Raw genomic sequence first — 25539 nt, forward strand, 5'->3', positions numbered from 1 at the left:
CTCTATGTTTCAGGGGGTGCGATCTGGAGGGCACAAATGTTCCACAATTGGTGGACATGTCCCCGAGTTAGCTCCTACTGGAAAAAGGTATTTCACACTCTGGAGGAAGAGAACGGGAACCACTACCTCTCCAGACCCCCCCCCCCCATTGCCCTCTTGAACTGCAAATCCCTTTAATTCCTGAACACCTGCAAACGCTTACGTTTTACATCCTCCTGGAAGCAAAAATAAGGCTCGCGAGGGCAAGGAAAACGCCCACTGTCTCCTTCAGAATTGCAAAGTTAAAAAAATATCCTGGACAATGGCGCGAGAACACATAGTGGCAAAACTGCTGGACAAGGTGGGTAAATTTTAAGCTATATGGGAACCCTGGGCAGCACATTGCAATATTTCCCTCTGTCCGGGCATCACGAACGAATGAATGGTTGATCCTGGAACTCTACCCCTCCTCCTTCCTCCCTCTCCTTTAGAGGAACTGAATGTATTCACTATTGAGGAGGAGGAGATTAAGGAGGGATATGATCAACATGTACAAACATATAAGGGGTCCATATAGTGAACTTGTTGTTGAGTTATTCACTTTACAGTCAACACAAAAGACAAAGGGGCACTCTTTATATCTAGAGGAAAAGAGATTTCATCTCCAAATACGTAAAGGTTTCTTCACAGTAAGAGCTGTGAAAGTGTGGAACAGACTCCCTGCAGAGGTGGTTCTGGCCAGCTCAGTAGATTCCTTTAAGAAAGGCCTGCATTCTTTCCTAAATGTACATAATATAACTGGGTACTAACATTTATAGGTGAAGTTGATCCGGGGAATATCAGATTGCCTCTCGGGGATCAGGAAGGATTTTTTTGGGGACAGTTAAGCAGGGCAATAACTTATCCGCAGGATGTGGAAACCTTGCAAGAAGATCTAAACAAATTGATGGGGTGGGCAACTACATGGCAAATGAGGTTTAATGTAGAAACATTTTAAATAATGCATTTGGGTGGCAAAAATATTAATGCAATCTACTCACTGGGGGGGGGGGGGCACATGGAGGTCTTAGTTGTTGACAGGCTCAGCAATGCTTGAGAGGGGATAGGATTTGAATTTACACATACCGTACTGGAGACCCCACAATATGGATAAAACTTTTCGGCGAAAGGAAATCCAATAAGACACGCGGCCATTCACTAAAATTAGAAGAAAAAAACGTTTAAACTTTAACTGCTTGCCGACCAGCCACCGCAGTTATACGGCTGCAGGTCGGCACGGCTGCCCGAGATCACGTAGCTATACGTCATCTCACGAATCAGCCAATAGGCCCGCTCGCCCCTGGTCCCGACGCGCGTGCCTGCTGGGCGCGATCACCGCCGGGCACCCGAGATCGCTCGTTACAGAGCAAGAACCGGGAGCTGTGTGTGTAAACACACAGCTCCCGGTCCTGTCAGGGGGTGAACTGCCTGATCGTCTGTTCATACAATGTATGAACAGCGATCAGTCATTTCCCCAAGTCAGTCCCACCCCCCCTTCAGTTAGAACACACACAGGGAACATACTTAACCCCTTTCCTGCCAGTGGCATTTTTATAGTAATCAATGCATTTTATAGCACTGATCTATTCAAATGCCAATGGTCCCAAAAATGTGTCAAAAGTGTCCGAAGTGTCCGCCATAAGGTCGCAGTACCGATAAAAATCGCTGATCTCCGCCATTACTAGTAAAAAAAAAAAATGCCATAAAACTATGCCCTATTTTGTAGATGCTATAACTTTTGCGCAAACCAATCAATAAACGCTTATTGCAATTTTTTTTACGAAAAATATGTAGAAGAACACGTATCGACCTAAACTGAGGAAAAAAAAGTTTTTTTTAATATATTTTTGGGGATATTTATTACAGCAAAAAGTAAAAAAATATTCATTTTTTTCGAAATTGCCGCTCTATTTTTGTTTATAGCACAAAAAATAAAAACCGCAGAGGTGATCAAATACCACCAAAAGAAAGCTCTATTTGTGGGGGGAAAAAAAGGACGCCAATTTTGTTTGGGAGCCACGTCGCGCGACCACGCAATTGTCAGTTAAAGCGACGAATCGCAAAAATAGGATTTTTGTACTCACCGTAAAATCCATTTCTCTGAGTTCATGCAGCCTTTGACCTTAGGGTTATATCCGCTTCCTTCCGGAGAGTTATTCAGAAACAAAGCACTTTAAGTGTTAACAACACTTTCCTCAGTGCAGCTCCTCCCAGGGGGCGTGGTTCCCCAGGTATAACTCACACCCTGCTCTAGCAGCTCCAGTTCGTAACAAGCAGTACAAACAAAAGGAGGGGTGGGTGCTGTGTCCGTCCATGAGAAATGGATTTTACGGTGAGTATAAAAATCCTATTTTCTCTTCCGTTCATGGACGGACACAGCAGCCTTTGACCTTAGGGACGTTCCCAAGCAGTGTCAAAAAATTTGAGGGGTGGGCAAACAACACAGCAAACCAAGCTTACACCCCAAACAAAAAACGGTTACCCAAAAAGGAGGAACTCCAACTTTAAGCTGCCGCCTGAAACACCTTGCGGCCAAAAGAGGCATCAGAACATGCACTCATATCCACCTTGTAAAAGTTTGAAAAAGTGTGGACTGACGAACAGGTCGCTGCCTTACACACCTGTAACACAGAGGCTTGATGCCGGAAAGCCCAAGAGGCACCGATCGCCCTGGTCGAATGCGCCGTAACCCAAAAGGGAGGCACTTACCCCTTCAGGGCATAGGCCTGAAGCACAACCTGTCGGATCTACCTAGAAATGGAGGCCGACGAGACTGCCAGGACCCTTTTGGGACCAGCCACCTCCACGAAAGTGAGTCCGACTTCCGGAACGGAGCCGTAGCAGAAAAGTACACTCGTAGGGCCGCACCACATCCAGGGAATGTAAAGTGGCCTCCTTCTGGTTTTTTCGGAAAGGACATAAGGATGGAAGAACAATGTCCTCATTAAAGCAAAAAGCCGAAACCACTTTTGGGAGAAAAGACGGCTGAGGTCGCAGGTACACCTAATCCTTATGGATGACCCAAGTAGGGAGCCTTGCAAGATAAGGCCGCCAGTTCAGATACTCGTCTGACCGAGGTAATTGCTATCAGAAAAGAACACCTTCTGTGACAGAGTCAACTTACCCGTCCTACGACTACAGGCTGGAGGTATCCCGGACAGAACCAACGTCCACCAACGGCATGGCTGTCGGCCAGACACTGTGACAAGGCCATAGAGACCAGTCATATGTGTGCCCTGGAACATGTAGTTCCCCGGCCGCCCCTGGAGCCTGTCATGGACGACCCAGAGCTGAGCTGAGGGCCTGCACACGCTCGATGGCCGAACATGGGGGGACTACAAGAGTCAATACCCAGCCTGTCACCCAGTCGGCTGTTAATAGAAGAATCACAGGATTCAAAATGCAGGAACAAAATTAAAAAAAAGCGAAAAAAAAAAAAAAGCAAAAAAAAATCTTCAGAGTACAGGGACTCCAGAGTGCCTGTCCTCTCCTGACGTTAGGCAGAAAGAAACTGGAGCTGCTAGAGCAGAGTGTGGGTTATACCCGGGAAACCACGCCCCCTGGGAGGAGCTGCACTGAGGAAAGTGTTGTTAACACTTAAAGTGCTTTGTTTCTGCCTAACTCTCCTGAAGGAAGCGGATATAACCCTAAGGTCAAAGGCTGCTGTGTCCGTCCATGAACGGAAGAGAAAAATGGCCCGGTCATTGACCAGAAATATGATCCGGTGCTGAAGTGGTTAAACTGCATAGAAGGTTCTTTACCTTAAGAGCGGTTAGGATGTGGAATTCTCTTCCACAGGCAGTGGTTTCAGCGGGGAGCATCGATAATTTAAAAAATCTATTAGATAGGCACCTGAACGACCACAGCATACTGGGATATACAATGCAATACTGACATAAAATCACTAAAATCACACACATACGTTGGACTAGATGGTCTTTTTTCAACCTTGCCTACTATGTAACAAACATTAGGCCTCATGCACACTGGATGTTTTTACAGCCGCTTCCAGGGGCGTCTGCCATTTTTTTCCTGCCTCTAAATGCCCCTCCATGTTAGCCCATATGTCCATGCACACATAGGCTTTTAGTAGTGTTTAGTGGCCGGGATTTTTAGAGGATTTTAGAGGCATGAAAAAAAAAAAAAAGCTAATTTATTCTGGCCAATGGAATTAATTAACGCCCAAGAGCTTGACTCCTGTAAAAGCTTGTGAAAGCTTTAGACACTTTTACAAGTGTCATGCATTTTTTATGCAAAAATGCTGTTGGCATCTAGGAGAGTAAAAGAAACATCCTATGTGCATGAGGCTTAGGGTTACATACATTTACATTCATGTAAAAAAGAAAATGAGTTAGCAGGTCCTTTAATGTAGATAAGAAAATGCAATCATTACAGATATAGATAAACTTCTAGGTCACCAAGACTCCCTCTGCATTGATGGCAAATCAACTGCACAGACAACAACACACCTACAGTTTACAATGCAGATGCACAATACTCTCATGGTGGAAGGATCAAGTTGTAGAAAGAACAGACTACCCAGACAAATTGAGGCGCTTACTGGGCTGCAAAGATTGATTACTGGATTGAATCATGTCTCCAAATAGAATTAATATGCTTCAGACAAAGGATCCCTGGAATGAAAGCGCTTAAAGTCAGGTTGAGCGGCTTACAGAACTGCGGCAACATTCAGACAGAAATACATCACTGTCATAAATAGAGTTAATGGAAGATTTTGCCATCAGGCCTGAAATACTTAAGAATAAGCTTTCAGGAGAACAATGCCGATACTGGAAATGACTCTTGAATAAAAGCAGGACGCTCAATAAAATACCTCGAACTATAAACTCATTTCATAAAGGTCATTTTTATAAATGGAGCCACTATGAAAGAGACACGAACATTAGTATAATACAAGTCTTGCATCCTAAGTTGCAAACAATTCTGGAGGAACATTGTTCATTCGAAATATTTTATTTTTATGCAGAACTATTGCCAATATTCATCATGTCTTATTGGTCAGACTTTAACAGCTGCACTGACACTTGGTAAACATTAATACTGAATAAGCCTTAAAGTAATGGCATATACGTAAAACCTTTTTTTTCTGCACAGCCAGACTTTGCTACTGCCAGCTACTATTAGGGAACACAGAGAGGCTGTGGAATTACATTGGTATACCATCTTCCTTTTTGCCCCCTTCTCACATTTTAACAGTGAATATGGGCACCCTGTCAACCTAAATTTAACCAGCACATAATATTATGAAACTAGAAAAGATAAGATACAGTGGGGAAAATAATTATTTGACGATCTGTAGATTTTGTCAGTTTGTAAGTGGGCAAGGAAATGAAGGGTCTATAATTTTTATCATATGTGTATTTTAAATGATAGGGACAGAATATCAACCAAAAATCCAGGGAAAAAAACACGACACAAATGTTATGAATTGAGTGGCAGTTCAGTGAGTAAAATAAGTATTTGATCCCCAAGCAAAACATGACTTTGTACTTCGTGGAGAAACCCTTGTTAGCAAGCACAGAGGCAAGACATTTCTTGTGGTGACCAGATTTGCACACCCCTCAGTAGGGATTTTGGTCCACTCTTCTTTACAGATCTTCTCTAAATCCTTAAGGTTTCTTGGCTGTCTCTTGGCCATTAGAAGTTTCACCTCGCTACATACATTTTCTATAGAATTAAGGTCTGGAGACTGACTAGGACACGCTAAGACCTTAATGTGCGTCTTCTTGAGCCACTCCTTTGTTGCCTTAGCGGTATGTTTAGGGTCATTGTCATGCTGGAAAACTCATCCACACATCATCTTCAGTGTTCTGGCTAAGGGAAGAAGGTTCTCATCCAAGATTTTACAATATATGGCCCTGTCCATTGGTCCCTCAGTGCTTGACTGTAGGGATGGTGGTCTTAGAGACATAGTCAGCATTTTTCTTCCTCCAAACATGGCAAGTCGAGTTAACGCCAAAGAGCTCAATTTTGGTCTCATCTGACCACAGCACTTTCTTCCAATAATTCTTTGAATCATTTAGATGTTAATTGGCAAACTTTAGATGGGCCTGTAGATGTACCTTATTGAGGATGGGGACCTTGTAGGCGTTTAGAGAAGATCTGTAACGAAGAATAGACCAAAATCCCTCCTGAGATGTGTACAAACCTGGCAACCAACTACAAGAAACATCTTACCTCTGCTTGCCAACAAGGGTTTCTCCCACAAGTACCAAGTCATGTTTTGCTTGGGGATCAAATTCTTCATTTTACTCACTGAACTGCAACTCAATTTATAACATATGTATCATGTGGTTTTTTTCAGAATTTTTGGTTGATATTCTGTCTCTATCATTTTCACCTATGATAAAAAAATTATAGACCCTTCATTTCTTTGTAAATGGGCAAACTTACAAAATCTGCAGGGGATCAAATAATTATTTTCCCCACTGTATGATTACATTTCAAATGGTTGTGCGGCTATCTACACTCACACACACACACACACACACACACACACACTGTGCCTGGAAAAAGTATTCATACCCCTTGACATTTTCCATTTTGTCATGTTACAACCAAAACATAAATGTATTTTATTGGGATTTTATGTGATGGACCAACAAAAGGTGGCACATAATTGTGAAGTGAATGGAAAATGATAAATGGTTTTCCAAATGTTTTACAAATAAATATTTGAAAAGTATGGTATGTATTTGTATTTAGCCCCCTGTACTTTTATACCTCCAACTAAAATCTAGTGGAACCAATTTCCTTTAGAAGACAACTAATTAGTAAATAGAGTTCACTTGTGTGCAATTTAATCTCAGTATAAATACAGCTGCTTTGTGAACCCCAGAGAGGTTTGTTAGAGAACCTAACAACTCTCTGCAATCCCCGGGTGAGAATTTCTTGGAAAAGTCAACACACGGATGCATATCGCTCTCAGGAGGTAGGACATTGAGAGAGAAGGGTGCCGACTCCAGTCTCAGAAGCATCAACCTCAAGGATAAAGGGTAACGTAGGATCAGGATGTGCTAACACAGGAGCAGAAACAAAGCAGCCTTGAGACTCTCAAAGGCCTTAACGGAGTCCGGAGACCAACTCCGGTCATTTCTGGTCATTTCAGTCAGGGATTTGGCCCGGGGACAATAAATAAACTTCCGATAATAATTGGCAAAGCCAAGAAAACAGTGCAGAGGACGTACACTCACTGGTCGGGGCCACTGAAGGACTGCAGAACGTTTCTCTGGGTCCAATGAAAAACCAGCAGTGGAAATTACATAACCCAGGAGTTTAACCTGTTCGCAATGTAACTTGCACTTCTCCAATTTACAATAGAGATTGTCTCTCTCAGCTTCTGAGGCATGACAGACTTATGTGTGGTGGCTCTCTAGGGACTTGGACAATATGAGGATATCAAGATGAACCACAACACATGGCTGCAAAAAATCTCAGACGACATAGTTGATAAATTCCTAGAAAACTGCCAGGGCATTGCAAGGGCCAAATGGCATTACAAGGTGCATATAAAGGCCTGTTCTGGTATTAAACGCAGTTTTATATTCATCACCCTTCTTGATCCTCACAAGATTGTATGCCCCTCTCAAATAAAGCTTTGTGAAAACCGTTGCTCCCTTGAGACGGTCAAATAACTCTGTAATCAACGGAACTGGATAAGCATGCTTGATTGTGAAATGATGGAAACCCCTATAATCAATAAAAGGTCTTAATTAACCACTCTTCTTATTCACAAAGAAGAAACCAGCACCAGCAGGAGACGAGGATTTGCAGATGAATCCTCAAGAAAACGCCCTCTTTCTTTGGTACTATGAACAGATTGGAGTAAAATCCCTGAAACCGATCCTGTACTGGGACAGGAATAACCACCTCGTGTTTCAGCAGGTCTTGAACTGCCCCAAAAGGGCTTCCTGACGAGTCGGTTGTAGCTGGCGGTTGTAGGGAAAAAAAATCTGTTTGGTGGGTAAGATAGAAGTTCTATCTTGTACCCTGAAGACACTACTTTGCAAACCCACCGGTCGGGGACCTGAGATGTCCACCGGGTCGCGAATTCGCGAAGGCGTCCCCCCACCTGAGAGATGGGTGGGGGCAAACCTTCATGCGGACGTAGCTTCGTCTGCAGGTTTGTTGAGTTTGCGAATCCAGGGACGTCTCAGTCCCTGTGCAGGCACTTTATCGGCCTGTGGTCTTTTACCCGCCGCACTGGGTGGACAAAAAAAACGCTTGTGTGTGGTAAAGAAGGCCCCTCGCCTATGGCGTGGCTCCTTCCCCCTTTTTTGACTGTGGAAGCAGTGTGCTCTACCGCCTGTAGCATCTTTAATTATGTCATCCAGGGGAGTTCCAAAAAGTATGTCACCCTTAAAGGGCAAGTCTATCAGGGCTTTCTTGGAAGATTGGTTGGCGGACCAAATCTTAACCGAAGTAGACGGCATAACGCCACCACCTGACCTGAAGCTCTGGCCAGCAGAGGAATAGTGACCAAGGCTGATTTACAAATGAATTTTAGGCCTTGTACTAGTAGGTCAGCTAGGGCTACCTCGTTTGAGGAAGCCTGATGCTTGTAACCCATAGAGCAGCATCTTTGCCCCTTCTGTGCGTGTCTGAGACACCAGGGCCCCAATTATGGTTGGGCATACCATCAACACACTACCGTGTACAGGCGGGAGCCCCCTCCACTGGTATGGTGGAGCTTGTTTAATCTGGAAACGGGAGGGTCCACTATCGGGGGCGAGGTCCATCTTTTCAAGAAACTCTTAAAGAGGGTTTCTGGTCTGCATCTTCAGATACCTCAGGGCCAGGGTCATGAGTGCTAGCTGGACCGGGCAACGCATCCAAGTTGTCCCCAGCAGATGGCAGAGGGAGGGGGCACTTTCTAGCCCCTATTCTCCCATGCGCTGCTTCCACCTTGGCTACGAAGGCATCTAGGATTGCCGCCTAGCGTCCACCGATAAATCGGGTGCAGGGGCATCAATTGCCAGCTCAGGTGTCTCAGGGGAAAAAGCGTCTGCTTCTGATGCCATGCTGTCCACACACCTGACACAGGGACCCCCAAACAAGTAACCCACCACTCCTGGCTGCAGCAGAGACGAGGGGTTCCCAGAGGATTCACCACCCAGGAACCATAACAGATGGTTTAGCTAGCAGGGCTGCTGCCTGCAGAGTGTGTCTGTCGATCTGTGCTCTCCAAAGCTGGGATTGAAGGCGGTTTGTGGGGCTGCAATTTTTTTCAGTCTTTCAGACTGCTCAGTCGCAGCGTGTATCTGTTCATCTGCTGTTTTTAAAATGGTCTGATCCATGGTACAATGGCCGCTGATCTGACACTAGAGGCCAACAGGGCAGAAAACCACGGTGCAGCAGAGTAATGCAGCAGTCAGTACACCTCAGCAGAAATCGCCGAAAAAGCGGCTTACAAGAAGATGGCCGCCAGTGAGAATACAGCATGGACATCAACCTGGGCGTCAACGGCATGGAGCAGCACACACAGTAAAACAGAATCTCTTATGCGGCTTTATACATTGTGCAAGTAAAAAAATACAGCATGGACACACCAAACATGGCCGCCGACAGCATGGAGCAAGACACACAGAAAAACAGAATCTCTTATGCGGCTTTATACATCGTGCAAGTAAGGAAATACAGCATGAATACACCAAACACGGCCGCCGACAGCATGGAGCAGGACATGCAGCTTATACACTGATATAGTGACTTATGGTTCCCCAAGTGAAGCTCCCCAGAGGAACCCCTGCCCAGCAGCTAGCTCAGAGAGCCTAGGAGGAGGAGAGGGGAGGAGAGGGGAGGGGAGAAGGGGGATAAGGCCCTTTACTCACCTTTCCAAGGATGCCCAGCTCTGTCTTCTTGCTAAAGCAAGGTAGTAGCTACTTATCCTTCCTGTGGGTTTATGCTGGAAGCATCCTGGACAGTGCATCTTCCGCAAGCCCTGGAGCGTATAGCTCACTGGCCACCCGTAGAGCGACGGGCATGTCGTGGACTACCCAGTGCGCAGCTATGGTCGGCACACGCTCGATGGCCGAAACTGGGAAGAATACAAGGATCTGGGATCCAGCCTGTCGTCCAGTCGGCAGTTGATTGAAGATTGCAGGAAAAACTTAAATAAATAAAAAATACAAAACATGAATCCAAACTAAAAGCCTCCAAGCCATGGGCCTGAAGAGAGCCATGTCTTCTCCTTAGACTAGGCAGAAAAAACTGAATTGTTTGGTGCAGGCTGGGCGGGGCGGTTCTGCTTTGAAGTAAACACTTCTGCCTAGTCACTCCTAAAGATAGATAGGTTAATCCCACTATGTCAAGATTAAGGCTGTGTCCATCCATGAACGAAAGAAAATGTGCATGTGCAAGAAAAGAATATTCCCGGAGAGAAAAGAATATTCCTGGCAACATGAATGTTTCGTCGGCAGAATTTCAAAAATCAATAATGGCATCATCGGATCACAAGAAAAACAAACTTTCAGATTTTGAAAAGAAAATATGTTCGAAATTCGACCGTGTATGGCCTGCTTAAGTCTTCAATCCCCCTCATGTTTGTCGATGGAGGATTCTGTCTTTTTTTTTCAACTCGCAACTCCCCCCTCCTAACACCTATACTAACTAACTAACCTGTTGAATGCTTCATTGGCCTTATTCTGCTGGGTGTCACAGGAATACACCTAGGTCTGCACTCCTGTGTCTCTTTTGTTTACTGTTTTTATTTATTTTTTGTGTTAATGGATGTACAGTGTGTGTGTTAATTTTTCAATGGTTATACTTTTTAACATATTAATAAAAAGGAAAGTCCAACCTTATTCTGTGATACAACATGTTGCAAGAAAAGTTTTATTGGCATCTCAGAAAGAAATTTCTATTTATTCTCAGTTTACCTTGTGGACGCTTTTCGGATTCTCCAGCCATGCATAGTACATTTCTTCCACATAACTTGAGTTGGTTCCGCTTAAAAACGGCTCTTGGACTCCAGAAGAAGAATATACACAACATCTTGGTAGTAATGTCCTTGATTTAACAGTTGATCTCACCAGCAAACCAAAGCCACATGGTTGCAGCTTAACGGCAAGTGACCTGAGGAGGCTCATCTTCTCTCATCTACCTGCAAAGAAGATGAATTACAACATAAACACAACAATGAATATTAATAACGATCTTCCACAGAATTTGTGACCGTGTTCCTCCACAGATGTGAAAACATTAGACACTGTGCCTTTTACTAAATGGTTGCCGAAATATAACTAAAGTGGCATCACATCGGTAATAATAATAAAAAAAAGGGCCTTTGGGGGAACTGCAGCACACAGAAGGTTTTTTACCTTCATGCATTCTTCAATACTTGAGCCTTTACAACCTATACATATATATATATATATATATATATATATATATATATATATATATATATATATATATATATATATATATATATATATATATATATATATATATATATATATATATATATATATATATATATTAGAGGTTGACCGATATATCGGCCGATATTCGGTCATTTCGGAGAAATCGGCATCGGCCGATTATTATCCAAATGTGCCCGATATTTAACATATCTGCATCAGCAGAGTGTGGAGAAGGGAGGAGGAACATGGGGTTCCTCCTCCCTTCTCCACACTGTCTACAGAGCAGCGCCGTGTGTGTGAAACACTAAGAGAGAGAGAGACAAGGGAGCTGTCATTAGCACGGTCTGATGTTGGGGTAGGCGGGAATCAGCTGTCCAACACCAGCCAATGGGATGAGATCATTGGCTGGATAGCTGCTGGGGCCCGCCCACCTCGGGTCCCGCCCACCTCCAACATCACGATGAATCTGAGCTCCTCTCTCTCTCTCTCCAGCACCATGTGAAACTGTATGGAGAGAGAGAGAGAGAGAGAGAGAGAGTTTCACACAGCTACATTATGGGCTGTGAAACCTGCTAATGCCAACCAGCCAGTGCCATCCAGTGCCAACTAGTACCATCCAGTGCCACCTGCCAATGCCATCCAGTGCCACCTGCCAATGCCATCCATTGCCAACTAGTGCCACCTGCCAATGCCATCCATTGCCAACTAGTGCCACCTGCCAATGCCATCCATTGCCAACTAGTGCCACCTGCCAGTGCCAACTAGTGCCACCTGCCAGTAGGGGTGCAACGGATCGTGACCGATCCGTGATCCCAACGGGTCGACCTGTTCGGATCGGCACACAACGCAAAAGGCGGAGTGCTGCCTCGGCCTTAGGAAAGGGTGCGGCTTCGGCCTAGCTCCAGAGCGGTCGGCCATCTTGGTACACCCGGCAGCAGCTGCTTAGGTGCGCGCTGACGTCATCACCCCTCCCTCCCTGCTAGTGGTTCTGAGAACATACACAGACGCCTGCACTCAGTGCCGCCGCCAATACAGGTAACGGTAGCACATACGTTTCTGTACAAGAATAAATCCAGACACCTGCACTGTTTCGGCTAAAAAATCTCAGACTTTTCAACTGTTACTTCAGTGAGGACACAAAAGGTACTCATGGCTGCAGGCCTTACTTGGGAGACTAGAAGTTTCATAGAAAATCTTGGGTAATTACATAATGTGCTGCTGCTTTCTGGCTGCTGGGACTTGTAAATATATGTAACTTGTAGTTCTGCATAGTTTGTGCTGATTTCCAACCACCAAGACTTAAAGCACACTACCAATCAAAATGATACACAGGGAGACTACAGAGGGATATTAATTATGTAAAAAAATGAAGCAAGATTACTACATGGATATTACAGCAGTGGGGGAGATGGGGCAATCTGATGTATGGGGGCTATGATGTTGGAATCTGATGTGTACATTTAATAATTTTTTTTTTTGCTGATCCGAAAATTGATCCGATCCGTGACTCCTGATCCGAGGATCAATCCGATCCGTGAGTTTTTTGATCCGTTACACCCCTACCTGCCAGTGCCAACTAGTGCCATCCAGTGCCACCTGCCAACTAGTGCCATCTGTTAATGCCATCCAGTGCCACCTGCCAGTGCCAACTAGTGCCATCCAGTGCCACATGTCAGTGCTAACTAGTGCCATCCAGTGCCACCTGTCAGTGCCATCCAGTGCCACCTGTCAATGCCAGTGCCACCTGCCAGTGCCAACTAGTGCCATCCAGTGCCAACTAGTGCCATCCAGTGCCACCTGCCAGTGCCAACTAGTGCCATCCAGTGCCACCTGTCAGTGCCATCCAGTGCCACCTGCCAGTGCCTGCCAGTGCCACCTGCCAGTGCCAGTGCCACCTGCCAGTGCCCACTAGTGCCATCCAGTGCCACTTGCCAGTGCCAACTAGTGCCACCTGCCAGTGCCACCTGCCAGTGTCACCTACCAATGACAACCAGTGCCACCTGCCAGTGCTAACTATTGCCATCCATTGCCACCTGCCAGTGCCAACCAGTGCTATCTATTGCCAATTAGTGCCACCTGCCAATCAGTACCAACCAGTGCCACCCAGTGCCGCCTGCCAATGCCAACCAGTGCCATCTGCCAGTGCTAACTATTGCCATCCAGTGCCACCTGCCAGTGCCAATTAGTGCCACCTGCCAGTGCCACTTGCCAGTGTCACCTTAATGCCACGTGCCAATCAGTGACATCTGCTAATACAAATGAGTGCCACCTGCCAATGCCAACTAGTGCCATCCAGTGCCATCTGCTAGTGCCAATTAGTTCCATCCAGTGCAACCTGCCAGTGCCAATTAGTGCCACCTGCCAATCAGTGCCACTTGCCAGTGTCACCTGTAAGTGCCACGAGCCAGTGGCACCTATCAGTGCCACCTGCCCAAAAAAAAAAAATCGGCCTAAAATATCAGCCGCAAAAATCGGTATCATATAATCGGCCATCGGCCGCCCCGATTTCTAAATATCGGCATCGGCCAGGGAAAAACCCATATCGGTCGACCTATAATATATATATGACTGCATGTTGTGCTTTGCCTGGGTTTCTCCTGGTTCTTCTTTAACCACTTCCCGACCGCCGCATGTATATGTACGTCCACAGAATGGCCCGTACAGGCATATGGGCGTACATGTAGGTACCCGCCTTTCCGCGGGTCGGGGGTCCGATCGGGACCCCCCGCTACATGCGGCGGTCGGATTCCCGCGGGGAGCGATCCAGGACGATGGCTATTCGTTTATAGCCGCTCCGTCGCGATCGCTCCCCGGAGATGAAGAACGGGCAGAGCCGTATGTAAACACGGCTTCCCCGTGCTTTACTGTGGCGGCTGCATCGATCGAGTGATCCCTTTTATAGGGAGACTCAATCGATGACGTCAGTCCTACAGCCACACCCCCCTACAGTTGTAAACACACACTAGGTGAACCCTAACTCCTTCAGCGCCCCCTGTGGTTAACTCCCAAACTGCAACTGTAATTTTCACAATAAACAATGCAATTTAAATGCATTTTTTGCTGTGAAAATTACAATGGTCCCAAAAATGTGTCAAAATTGTCCGAAGTGTCTGCCATAATGCCGCAGTCACGAAAAAAATAAAATAATAAAACTATCCCCTATTTTGTAAACGCTATAAATTTTGCGCAAACCAATCGATAAACGCTTATTGCGATTTTTTTTACCAAAAATAGGTAGAATAATAATAGGTATCGGCCTAAACTGAGGGAATTTTTTTTTTTGATATATGTTTTTGGGGGATATTTATTACAGCAAAAAGTAAAAAATATTGCATTTTTTTCAAAATTGTCGCTCTATTTTTGTTTATAGCGCAAAAAATAAAAAACCGCAGATGTGATCAAATACCACCAAAAGAAAGCTCTATTTGTGGGGAAAAAAGGACGCCAATTTTGTTTGGGAGCCACGTCGCACGAGCGCGCAATTGTCTGTTAAAGCGACGCAGTGCCGAATTGTAAAAACGCCTTTGGGCATTTAGCAGCATATTGGTCCAGGGCTTAAGTGGTTAAATGCAAGGCCCTCTGGGACCCCCAAATTGTAAATTAAATCAGCTGCCCGTGTGAAGGTCCCTTTCACACGGGCAGACCGTGTCAGTTTTTTATCCATCCGTTTTCATATATGTATCCCTATGGGATAGCAGATGTCAGCGGATAAACATCCACTGACATCAGTCTCCACTATGCTCCGAAACTATGCATTTGTTTATTATTGGTTTGAATCACAGAGATGATGCTTATATACCCTATATATAATCTAACATGGGTCACCCTATATGGGCTGACTGAAGGTTTGGTTGTATGTTGGTTGGTTTGTTGGTTTTGTATGTATCAAATGAATTATCCTTTGATAATTATATGACTCTCCATCTCTTCAAGGATCTATGGCTCTTGTTTTGGTCTTTGCTTTTAGTCTTTGTTTCTGTTTTTGTTTTGCTTTACTTTGTTTTGTTTAGTTTTGTCTTGCTCTGCTCTGCTTTACGATTAAATAGCTGGACAGCACCAAAACTCCTTAAAATATTTACCATCTGTGGATATCTTCTCTACTAATCTTTCTTCAGATAAGGCAATGTATAAAAGAACCTCTTTGGATGTCTAACTGGGAGAAATCATTAGTATATTCTAATATGCTTCTTTACAGTCAAATACACGTTTAACTCTGTATGTTTTATTATTCTTTACCAAAATTATTTATTTCCGTTTTTGAGCTCTGAACCGTCCTATTCAATATACAGGGACTTCTTTGATGCGAAGGGAGGTTGGACTCTGCACAACCTTGGTGTGGCCAATCACGGTCCCAACACAGGGGGCGCGGTCCTTCCGACGCCTCTCGTTCCCATCAGTATCAACAGATGGGATGCGCGCGCACAACCAGCCAATTCCTCGTATCTGGCTGGTTAGAGACTGACAGGATATGTCTCTCCTTTATGCGTTCCGGCTTACGTCATCATGCTGGAGCGCATCACCTGCGCGCGCTATCGTTTTGGGACACGTGGACCGGAAGTGATGCCAGGGGTCAGCGATGACCCTTTTCACTTCCGGAAGAGATGTTGCTATTAAGGTCAGCGCTGACGATACACATGTCAGACGCTGACCTGAACGGCTTGAGGGAGGACAGCACACCGCATGCGGGACGCCAGCATACTGCTTTGCCCATTCTCACGCTGTCACGATCCAGCTAAGGTAACTACTCCTTGGTCTGTTTTCTTAAGAATTAGTGCTTTATCTAGGCTATTTAGCCATATGCACTGGTTCAATTCATTTATTCATTTTCTTTTATCTTTATCATTTTTATAGAATTGAAGTGGAAATACATAGCATTGCCTTTGGACCATATTGGCAGTATTACCTTTAACCTCAATACAACTGAGGCAATATACTTATCCAGGACAACAGTATATGCTACTATATATTTTTTGTTGCTGGTCGCTTAAGGTAAACCCTCTTCTGTCTCTACTTACCTACTAATAGACAGGTGCCTTATTGTGACTATTTAGCCAAATGCACCGAGTTTATTTACTTAACTATAAATTAATTTATTGATATATATACATACTTTTTATTTATAGAACTGAATGAGAACCCCTTAGGAATTCCGTTGGACCTTACTGGCAGCACTAATTTAAACCTCACTGCTATCGAGATAACATACCTATTAAGTACACTCTATGATACTCAGTGTATGCTCATTAAACACATCATCATAATGATAGTATCAAATGTGATGTACCCTTTTATCTACTTTATGAAATTGTTACAACTGCTATGTGTTTTTATATGGCAGTTGTCAATTATGTTACTTCACTGATATCATGCTTCTTTATATAGATATCTACCTTGTTTATATATATTTTCATTCTTTTGTCCCCTTCCTTTAGGAGAAATATAGATACAACACACAGACATCTATATTTCTTCCTCCTTGCTTGTGGTGAACTCCTCACAAACATTTCATTGTCCGCACCTGTCCAAATCAAGTGGATCTGGCTTCCACTTATTAGAAGTGTATCAGCCAATTTCCTGATTGCATCAAGTTCTCCCTTGTTGATACTTAGGCAGTCTCTTTTTTGCCTGGTTCTTTGAGCTTTTTAACGGAAGTGGTAAGCGCAATATACCTTCTTTGTATTTATATGTGATATATTTACTTACAAAATCTAAGATATTGAATTATTGTATTATACTTGTATTAATGATGAATCTCTGTCATACACAGACCACTACATGTAATAAAGAAACAGGAATATTATGCAAGCCCTGACGAAGCACATCTAGTGCGAAACTAGTTGGCAAACTCGCATCTATTTTTCCTCTAATAATAATTTTTTCTTCTTTGTTTGTGATTCATGAAAATGTGGTCTTGATCATGTATATTTCATTATGTTAATAATTTTATGAAATTTTATATTTATATAATTAAACTATTTTTGATACTACCAAAAAACCTTGTGTTTTGTGCGCCTACCTTTGATACCAAGAGCAACATACCTCACATTAAAAATCCCTATATTTGGAGAGGAATTGGTTTCCTTCCCCCGATATATGCTAACTCTTTTATTCTACTATGCTCCGAAACTGATGACGGAGGAAAACCCTATTTTTCCCATTCGTCTACGGATCGTATGAAAGCGGAAAGACGGTCCGATCTCATTCGACCCCCCCCCCCCAGCAGCGATCTGACTGGTCCATTTCTGCACAGTGTGCAGAGACAGACTAGTCATCTGCCAGCTTAGCAGGGATCAACAAAGCGATCCCCGCTGAGCAAGTGCTTGGATGTCCAAAAAGGGATCCTCCTGGAATCCACACGTGTGAAAGGGGCCCAACAGGTACACAATTTTAGCATAATGTAAAGGTTTTCTTCCTCGTATTACGACACATAGGGCCTTTTATATTATAAATCTAAACTGTTGCCAAGGGTCAAGAGACTGGAAAAGAATGTAGGCCAAGAGTAAGGGTCAGAACTATTACAGGCCAAGAGATACAGACAGAGGGAACACAGACCATAGGCTGTTTCATGCTGGGGCAGGACCTGAGAATATCTGGCCTTAGCAAGTGAGTCTGTAATTGTGCAGCTGGCAACCTAGACTTCAGCCCTTGCTGGTGACACAACAGATACAGGCAAAAACAGAATGACCAACACGACACAAAACAAACTAACAGGCACTTGATCGGAATGTTACCAGAAGCAGCCACACAGTCACAGAACAAATACACAGGGAATGGAGGCACTGCATACACAAAAAATGGTCTGGATCAGACATGCATGCTATAGCAAGAGGCAAACGGACATATCTACTATATCCTATTAACCACTCAGGCTAATTCTGATATTTCTCTCATACTGTACTTGAAAAAAAAAAATTTTTTGCAAGCAAATTACTTAGAAGAGGCTCTAGAGAATAAAAGGGCGGTTGTGCACTAAAATTAGTTTTAGTGCATACAAACACAATATAATAGCCAGTATTTTGGTAAAAATATAAAAGATGTTACGTTGAGTAAATAGATACCTTAACATGTAATGCTTTAAAATTACGTATGCCCATGGAACGCCGCCAAACTACGGTACCTTAAGATCTCCATAGGCAACACTTTAAAAGCCTTTATAGGTTACCAGTTTATATTTACATAGAAGGTCTGGAGCTAGAATTATTGCTCTCTTACATTCGCAGCGATACCTCACGTGTGGTGCCATCGCTTACGAGTGCGGAACCCATGTATGCATTTGCATATGAACATAGTGGAGCTTTAAAACATTTTTTATTATTATTATTTATTTAAAAAACTTATTTGTTTTTTTACACTGGCCTCCAATGCAGCCAATCAGACACAGATTAGTCTCATCTGTTGTTTCACTGGCTGGTAACAACCAGATAAACAAAGAACCAGAACCAAAAGTGGCTAAATTCTCATGGCTTTGGGTTGCTGACATCACAGAGAGGGATGAACAACATCAGTTCCTCTGTGCTATGCCGCCAATGCCACAGATTAGACAGGAGAGATCGGAAAGGCAGTGGTGTGGCGATTGACCCCCCTCTACCGCCTGTAGAAGTGATCGAGTGGCTCTATAGCCACTCAAATCACTTTGATTTTACAGGGAATCGGCTGAAGAAAGTTTGTTACTGGGATGATGCCTGCAGATTAGGTTTCATTAAACTTTATGCCCACCCTTCTGTTTACTCTGTATGGGAATTTGCAGATTGCTAGAGTATTTCATCTTAGCTTAGCAAATAAGGGGAAGCTGTGTAGACCTATCATATTGTTGGTTAGTTTTTTTCCCCTTGCAAAGTGAAATTTTTACCAAAGTTCACTAAACAAAATTAACAGCCCATTTGCCTTTAGTAACTCAACCCAATAAGTGATGAACAGCAGACATAAAACAGATAGCAGGGGGGAAGCATTGGGGTACATTTTTTAATATAAATTAATTAAAATGTACTATTGTGAGCGCCCCTGCCAGTATTAAATGGTTTAACTCAACTCTAATTGCCACGTTTGCTGGACAGCTCAGTGTGTTAAAGGAAGTTTAAAAATAACAGACTTACTAGTCAAAATCACCAGGTGATAATAAAGTTGAAAAAAGCCTAAAAAAGAAAACAAATGAAGTTATCACATAATTTAAAGGGGTTGTAAAGGTTCGTTTTTTATTTTCTTAATAGGTTCCTTTAAGCTAGTGCATTGTTGGTTCACTTATCTTTTCCTTCAATTTCCCTTCTAAGGCCCGGATTCACAAAGCACTTACGCCGACGTATCTCGATATACGCCACGTAAGTGTAACTATGCGCCGTCGTATCTGTGCGCCGTGCCCACAGAACTAGATACGCCTGAAAATAGGCTTCATCCGACCGGCATAACTTTCCTACACCGGCGTATCGTGGGCGCATATTTACGCTGGCCGCCTCATTGCAAATATGCAAATGAGGGAGATACGTCGATTCAGGAACGTAGTTGCACCCGGCGCATAATATACGCGGTTTGCGTAAGGCTTACGTCCGGCGTATAGTTATTCCCCATCTATGAGGCGCAACTCATGCAAAGGTATGGACCAGGGAACAGCCGTCATATTTTACGCCGTTTGCGTAGTAGTAGTACGTGAATAGGGCTGGGCGTAGGTTACGTTCACGTCGTAGGCAGTGATTCGACGTATCTTAGGGAGTAGTTTTGACGTTATTCTGAGCATGCGCACTGGGTTGCGTCCACGGGACGGCGCATGCGCCGTTCATTTTAAGTACTTGTCTGTCACTCGGCCCATCATTAGCATGGCTCACATCCACTTCCACCTGCGCCGGCTTAGGCCGAGGGAACCCAGCGTAGATTTGGGAGAGAGTGCTTTGTGAATACTGTGCTTGCCTCTCTGCGCTGGTTCGGCGTAGCGTAAAAAAGATACACTACGCCGGCATAAATATGCGCCGACGTATGTGAATCTTGGCCTAAATGTTTGTTTTCTTTGTCTGAATTTCTCACTTCCTGTTCCTCCTCAGTAAGCGGATCTGGCTGACAAACCCCCATGGATGATGGTGGCAAGTTTACTGAGGAGAAACAGGAAGTGAGAAATTCAGACAAAGAAAATAAACATTTAAAATGGAAATCAAAGGAAAAGGTAAGTGAACCAACAATACACTAGCTTAAAGGAACCTATTTAGAAAATAAAAAACAAACCTTTACAACCCCTTTAAAGCTGCAATATAAAAAAATGTTTGCTTTTTGGTTTAGATACGCTATAAGCCCTTGCAAATTACAAATTCTGTTCTGACTTTGATTTACATTTTTCCAGGTCACTAACTCAGTATATGTTTCTTCTAACTAGGGTCACGACAACCATACCACAAACTTTCAACATCTAAAAATAATTAGATTCAGTAAGCAGTATCCATTACTGCGGTCCACAAAATGATACTATGTTAAAGGAACATCACCCAACACCACATAATACATTGTGGGTCTAGTTGCAAACTATGGCACTATATTGAGAAAACTTTGGTAAATATTTCAAACTGGTTTACTTGGGGCTCACAAACAGGCAGAAAATGTCCCCATAACATCTGGGACATGAACAAGTCCTTGTTATACGAAGAGGTAACCGACCTTATTTATTAAAAAGTTTGCATTCTTGAACGCCTATACTTTGGTACAAAATGTAACCTTCAGGCCTAAAATTAGGGTTGTGCAGATACCAATACTAGTATCGGTATCGGGACCGATACCGAGTATTTGCGGGAGTACTCGTACTCGCGCAAATGCTCCCGATACCTAAATAGAATACTTTTTTTGTATTTATCAACATGTTCTATGAAAATTCTTTTTTACTACTGCGTGACAAGCAAATAAAACATTTTTATTCATTTTTACTCATTTTTATTCTTTTATAATGTCTTGAGTTAGAGTTCTTCATAATTCTAAAGAAAATATCCTTAGTCTGTATTGTGGTTTGAAAACTGTCACATGACATTTAAAAAAAGTATCGGTATTCGGTATCGGCGACTACATGAAAAAAAGTATCGGTACTTGTACTCGGTCCTAAAAAAGTGGTATCGGGACAACCCTACCTAAAATTATTTTTCAAACATGTGCAAAAATGGTTCTGCCCGTGAAAGGGTTAAAGGATAAGTTCACCTTTGGGGACATGTTAAATCCGTAAGATTTTTTTTTTTTTTTTTTTTAACAAAACGGCTCCTAACTTTTTTAGCAGGCTTCTAGATTCAAAGCAAATTTGTCAAGTCGTGCCCTAAAGTATTTTGAAAATGTGGTCCAGCATTTATTTTTGGTAAACTCTATAAACATAGATCCTCATGCACACACATATACTCCTGGGTCTGACAAACTGTAAACTAAATGAAAACTATGCGGTTACTTCGAAAATGCTCCATCTGCACTAATTAAAGCTCTTAAAATTTATATATGCAGAACTGCCAAAATATCCCTTTCCATATTTGAAATTTATTAGGTTATTTTCTGGCAATGTTTTCCATTATTCTGCAATGGTGTTCTTAAAATAATAAAATGACACATATTCATTATGATAAAAGATGGCAACCACAAGTTACACTAGAGGAAGAATTCATTTAATTTCATTATCTAAATGTGCCAAGTCATGGACCAGGTGAATTTATTTTCTTTCTGGCAAATAGATATTAAGTAAATGTGTCTCGCTTTTCAAGGTCATTAGAAAATGTTGGCATATGTATATTTTTAAAAGCATTCTATACCGAATCATCTTGTACTGTGGCATTTGGCCAAGTTAATAAAATACATGTAAAGACTTTGGAACTGTGCAGTTTTTTTGCGGGGGCTAATACATTTTGATCTACACTTTAGACTAAAATTATACAGAAGTAAATGACACATACTTAATAAAATTAGTGCTGTGTTAAATGAAAAATAGTGACTGTAATGGTGCGCATTGAGCCTATGAAAAGATGAAGGCGACATCCATTTTGTTCAGTTCTCAGCCATGTTTGTCATAATAGCCTAGTGATCTTACCCCTCCCTCCTCCTTCAATTCATGGATTTCATAGCCTTAATATTAAAAAGAGCCTGTTTTTGCAACTTAGGGACAGCAGACACCAGCACACATGCCTGTGCAGAGCTGTAAACAACCAATTGAGTTCTGGCAGGATTTCTGTTAGTTTCCGTTTACATACAAAATCTACAAAATTAACACCTCCCTCTGACCCTCATAAAACTATGACAAAATCTTTCAATCCAATCACACATGATTTGTAGCCCAATTAAAGCACTAGGAACAACCCATGTACAATCCAGGGTTCCGCATCTGTGACCACACCCCAGCCTCCTTCTACTGGATGCAGGTGATATGTTTCCTGTGCGATCAGATGGGCTCTCCTGCTACTCTAGATCCAAATATGTGCCTGCTCGGTCTGTTGCCGGAATTAGATGCTGACAAACACCTGCGTACCTTTTTACACAAGACGCTATTCTTGGAGAGAAAGGCGATAGCCCGTAATTGGATTCAGTCCCTGCCCCCCCACAATTCAGTGCTGGAAAAAAGAGCTTATACGACACTCTTCCATATAAGAAACTGATTTATGTACATAGAGGGTGTCCAATTAAGTATGAGAAGGTCTGGAACAGATGGTTGGTGAAACGCGTACTTGATATGTTTATCCCTCACTTTCCCCGCCCCCCTTGTTCCTTTAGTGTGTGCTAGCTCCACCTCCATTGGGCATTTCATGTCACTCAGATGTTACAACGTGTTTATGTATGCATTACTTTTTGGTCACAATGGTTTTTACAGATAAAAAAAAAAAAGCACTAGGAACACATAGCATGCCATAAAATGTTTACCCAGAAAGCAGTAAGGCGTAGGATGACCTCGCCGAGACCTCTGCCCAATTCAGAACTTAACAAAATCCACACACAATTCATAAAATCAAACTAGACCAAGACACATTAATATTAAACTATGTATTTGAAGGGGGAATATCGTGCCAAACAAATTGAGGTCATACATGATTATGCTAAAGCATACAGAAGGGGAGATATCAGCCTCCTACCCCTTGGGTGACAGGCCCATCTGCTATACTCTGTTTGGTATCGCTAGACAAAATCGAACGCGGAACAATATTCTACAGGTTTCTAGAATGCAACTTGTACATATTGGAAGATATAAATATTAGTATAAAACTGTAAGGAAAGGCCATGATACGGTCATACACACAATGATCATTCCTAAGACGATTAATTGGTCAGATGACCCCTGTTAACACCCCTTTGATCCTAAAGAAAAGGGGGATGCCAGAACGGTTTGACAGTTCTAATGTACCATCAACCAAGGAACATCTGTCAAGTTATGAGAGCCAATAACACCCTGCTCATGGGCTGAGTCCTGCTAAAGCCAAGGACTTTGCAAGTAGCTACCCTTGTCACCTCTAGCCTTGCTGTTGTCTGTTCCTTTTTAAAAAAAAATTGCAATATTTTGACCTTTTCAATATTAAACCTTATTTTTAAAAGTTTTGAAGCCATCTCTAAAGCTTTTGATGTAAGCTAGAGGAATCCAGGTCTCTTGAAGAGTGCCACTGTAGTATAAAGAAGAAAATCATGTCTTTTTTCTGACGGAATGTTGGCTCAAACTTATGTTGCATACACACAAATCTTGTCTGAAATTCCGACCGTCAAGAACGTGGTGATGTACAAGACATACGACATGCCGAGATCAATGAAGTTCAATAGGCAGTTCGGCTCTTCTGCTTGATTCTGAGCATGCATGTTTTTTTTCTCGTCGGAATTGCATACAGACGAGCGGATTTTCCCAATAGGAACTTTTTCCGTCAGAAAAATAGAGAACTTGCTCTCAATCTTTTTTTGAAACTCTGACAGCAAAAGTCCCATGGAGCATACACATGGTTGGAATTTCACATCTGACTTTTCTTGTGAGAATTTACGATTGTGTGTACGTGGTATAAGAGTTTCCTCCTTCTCAGTAAAAAGGGGTGGTGGCTGTTGATTGAAGTTTAAAGGGTATATTACTTAAAGCAGTCCAGTGGCAATCATTCTCATGCTGCTGGCACATAGATTGGGTACCACAAGCTGGAAAATCTTTGTGCAGGGTGCAGCTGAGTGTGGCATGTTTATGTGACAGCGCGGTGTGAGATTTGCCAGTTCTTTGTCAAGAGTTGGTGAGGGCAGGGATCTGATATCCGCTTTTGTCACAGTGACATTACACATAATGTAAGAAAGGGCGGTAGGCAGTTCAGAAAAGCTTGAATTCAAATTATTATCCGTATACAGGATTTATATAGTGCCAACAGTTTGTGCAGCACTTTACAACGTTAGGGCAAACAGTACATTTACAATGCAATTCAATACGTTAGACCTTACAATCTAAAAAGTCAAGTGATACAAAAAGGTAATAACTGGGAGATGAGCTGATGAAGAAAATTAAAGTACAGTTGTTAAGTGGAGGCAGGATAGGCTTCTCTGAAGGGATTGCCTAAAAGTGGCTAGAGTTGGAGACAGTTGGAAATATTAGTGTAGGGAATTCCAAAAGACGGTAGAGGCTCTGGAGAAGTCCTGGAAGGTGAGCATGGCAGGAGGTGACAAGGGAGCTAGAGAGGAGGAGGTCTTGGGAGGAATGTAGAGAATGATTTGGTTGGTATTTTGCGACTAGGTTAGTGATGTAGCTGGGGGCAGAGTACGTTTTTGTAAGTATTTTGAATTTAATTTGTTGGGTTAGTGGTAGCCAATGGAAAGATTGGCAGAGGGGTAGCAGACGCTGAGGAGTTTGTAAGGTGGATGTGTTTGACAGCAGCATTCATGATGGACTGAATAGAGGATAGCCCATTTAAAAGGCAAATGGAGTAGCAATACTATTGGCTAAAAGGCTAATATGGAAGGAATCCAAAGTAATAATAGATGATGAAGGACGTTTTCTTTTAGTAAAGGGGATATTGAATGGAAATAAGGTTACCCTAGTAAATATATACCTCCCAAACGAAGACCCTGTCCTTGCTTTGGAGAGGTATTTGGATTTAGTAACCCAAAACTAAGAAGGGGCGCTGATTCTGGGGGGGGGGGGATCTGAATATGGTATTGGAGCCCAGCTTATAATTCTTCCAAGGGATCATATCAC

The 25539-nt window shown here is 42.9% G+C and overlaps 1 protein-coding gene across 3 annotated transcripts in view; it reads right to left on the bottom strand.

The window, feature by feature from the left end:
• Nucleotides 1-25539, bottom strand: part of OGDHL (oxoglutarate dehydrogenase L) — a 235821-nt gene that overhangs the window by 183913 nt on the left and 26369 nt on the right. For all 3 annotated transcript variants that reach the window (XM_040320732.1, XM_040320735.1, XM_040320734.1), the window contains exon 2: nucleotides 10917-11140. In XM_040320732.1, coding sequence (XP_040176666.1) covers nucleotides 10917-11126 — 210 coding nt within the window. In that variant the 5' untranslated portion in view covers nucleotides 11127-11140. The remainder of the gene's footprint in view (nucleotides 1-10916; nucleotides 11141-25539) is intronic.

This window comes from Rana temporaria, chromosome 8 (genome assembly GCF_905171775.1).
Source record: "Rana temporaria chromosome 8, aRanTem1.1, whole genome shotgun sequence".
In the NCBI taxonomy this organism is placed as follows: Eukaryota; Metazoa; Chordata; class Amphibia; order Anura; family Ranidae; genus Rana; species Rana temporaria.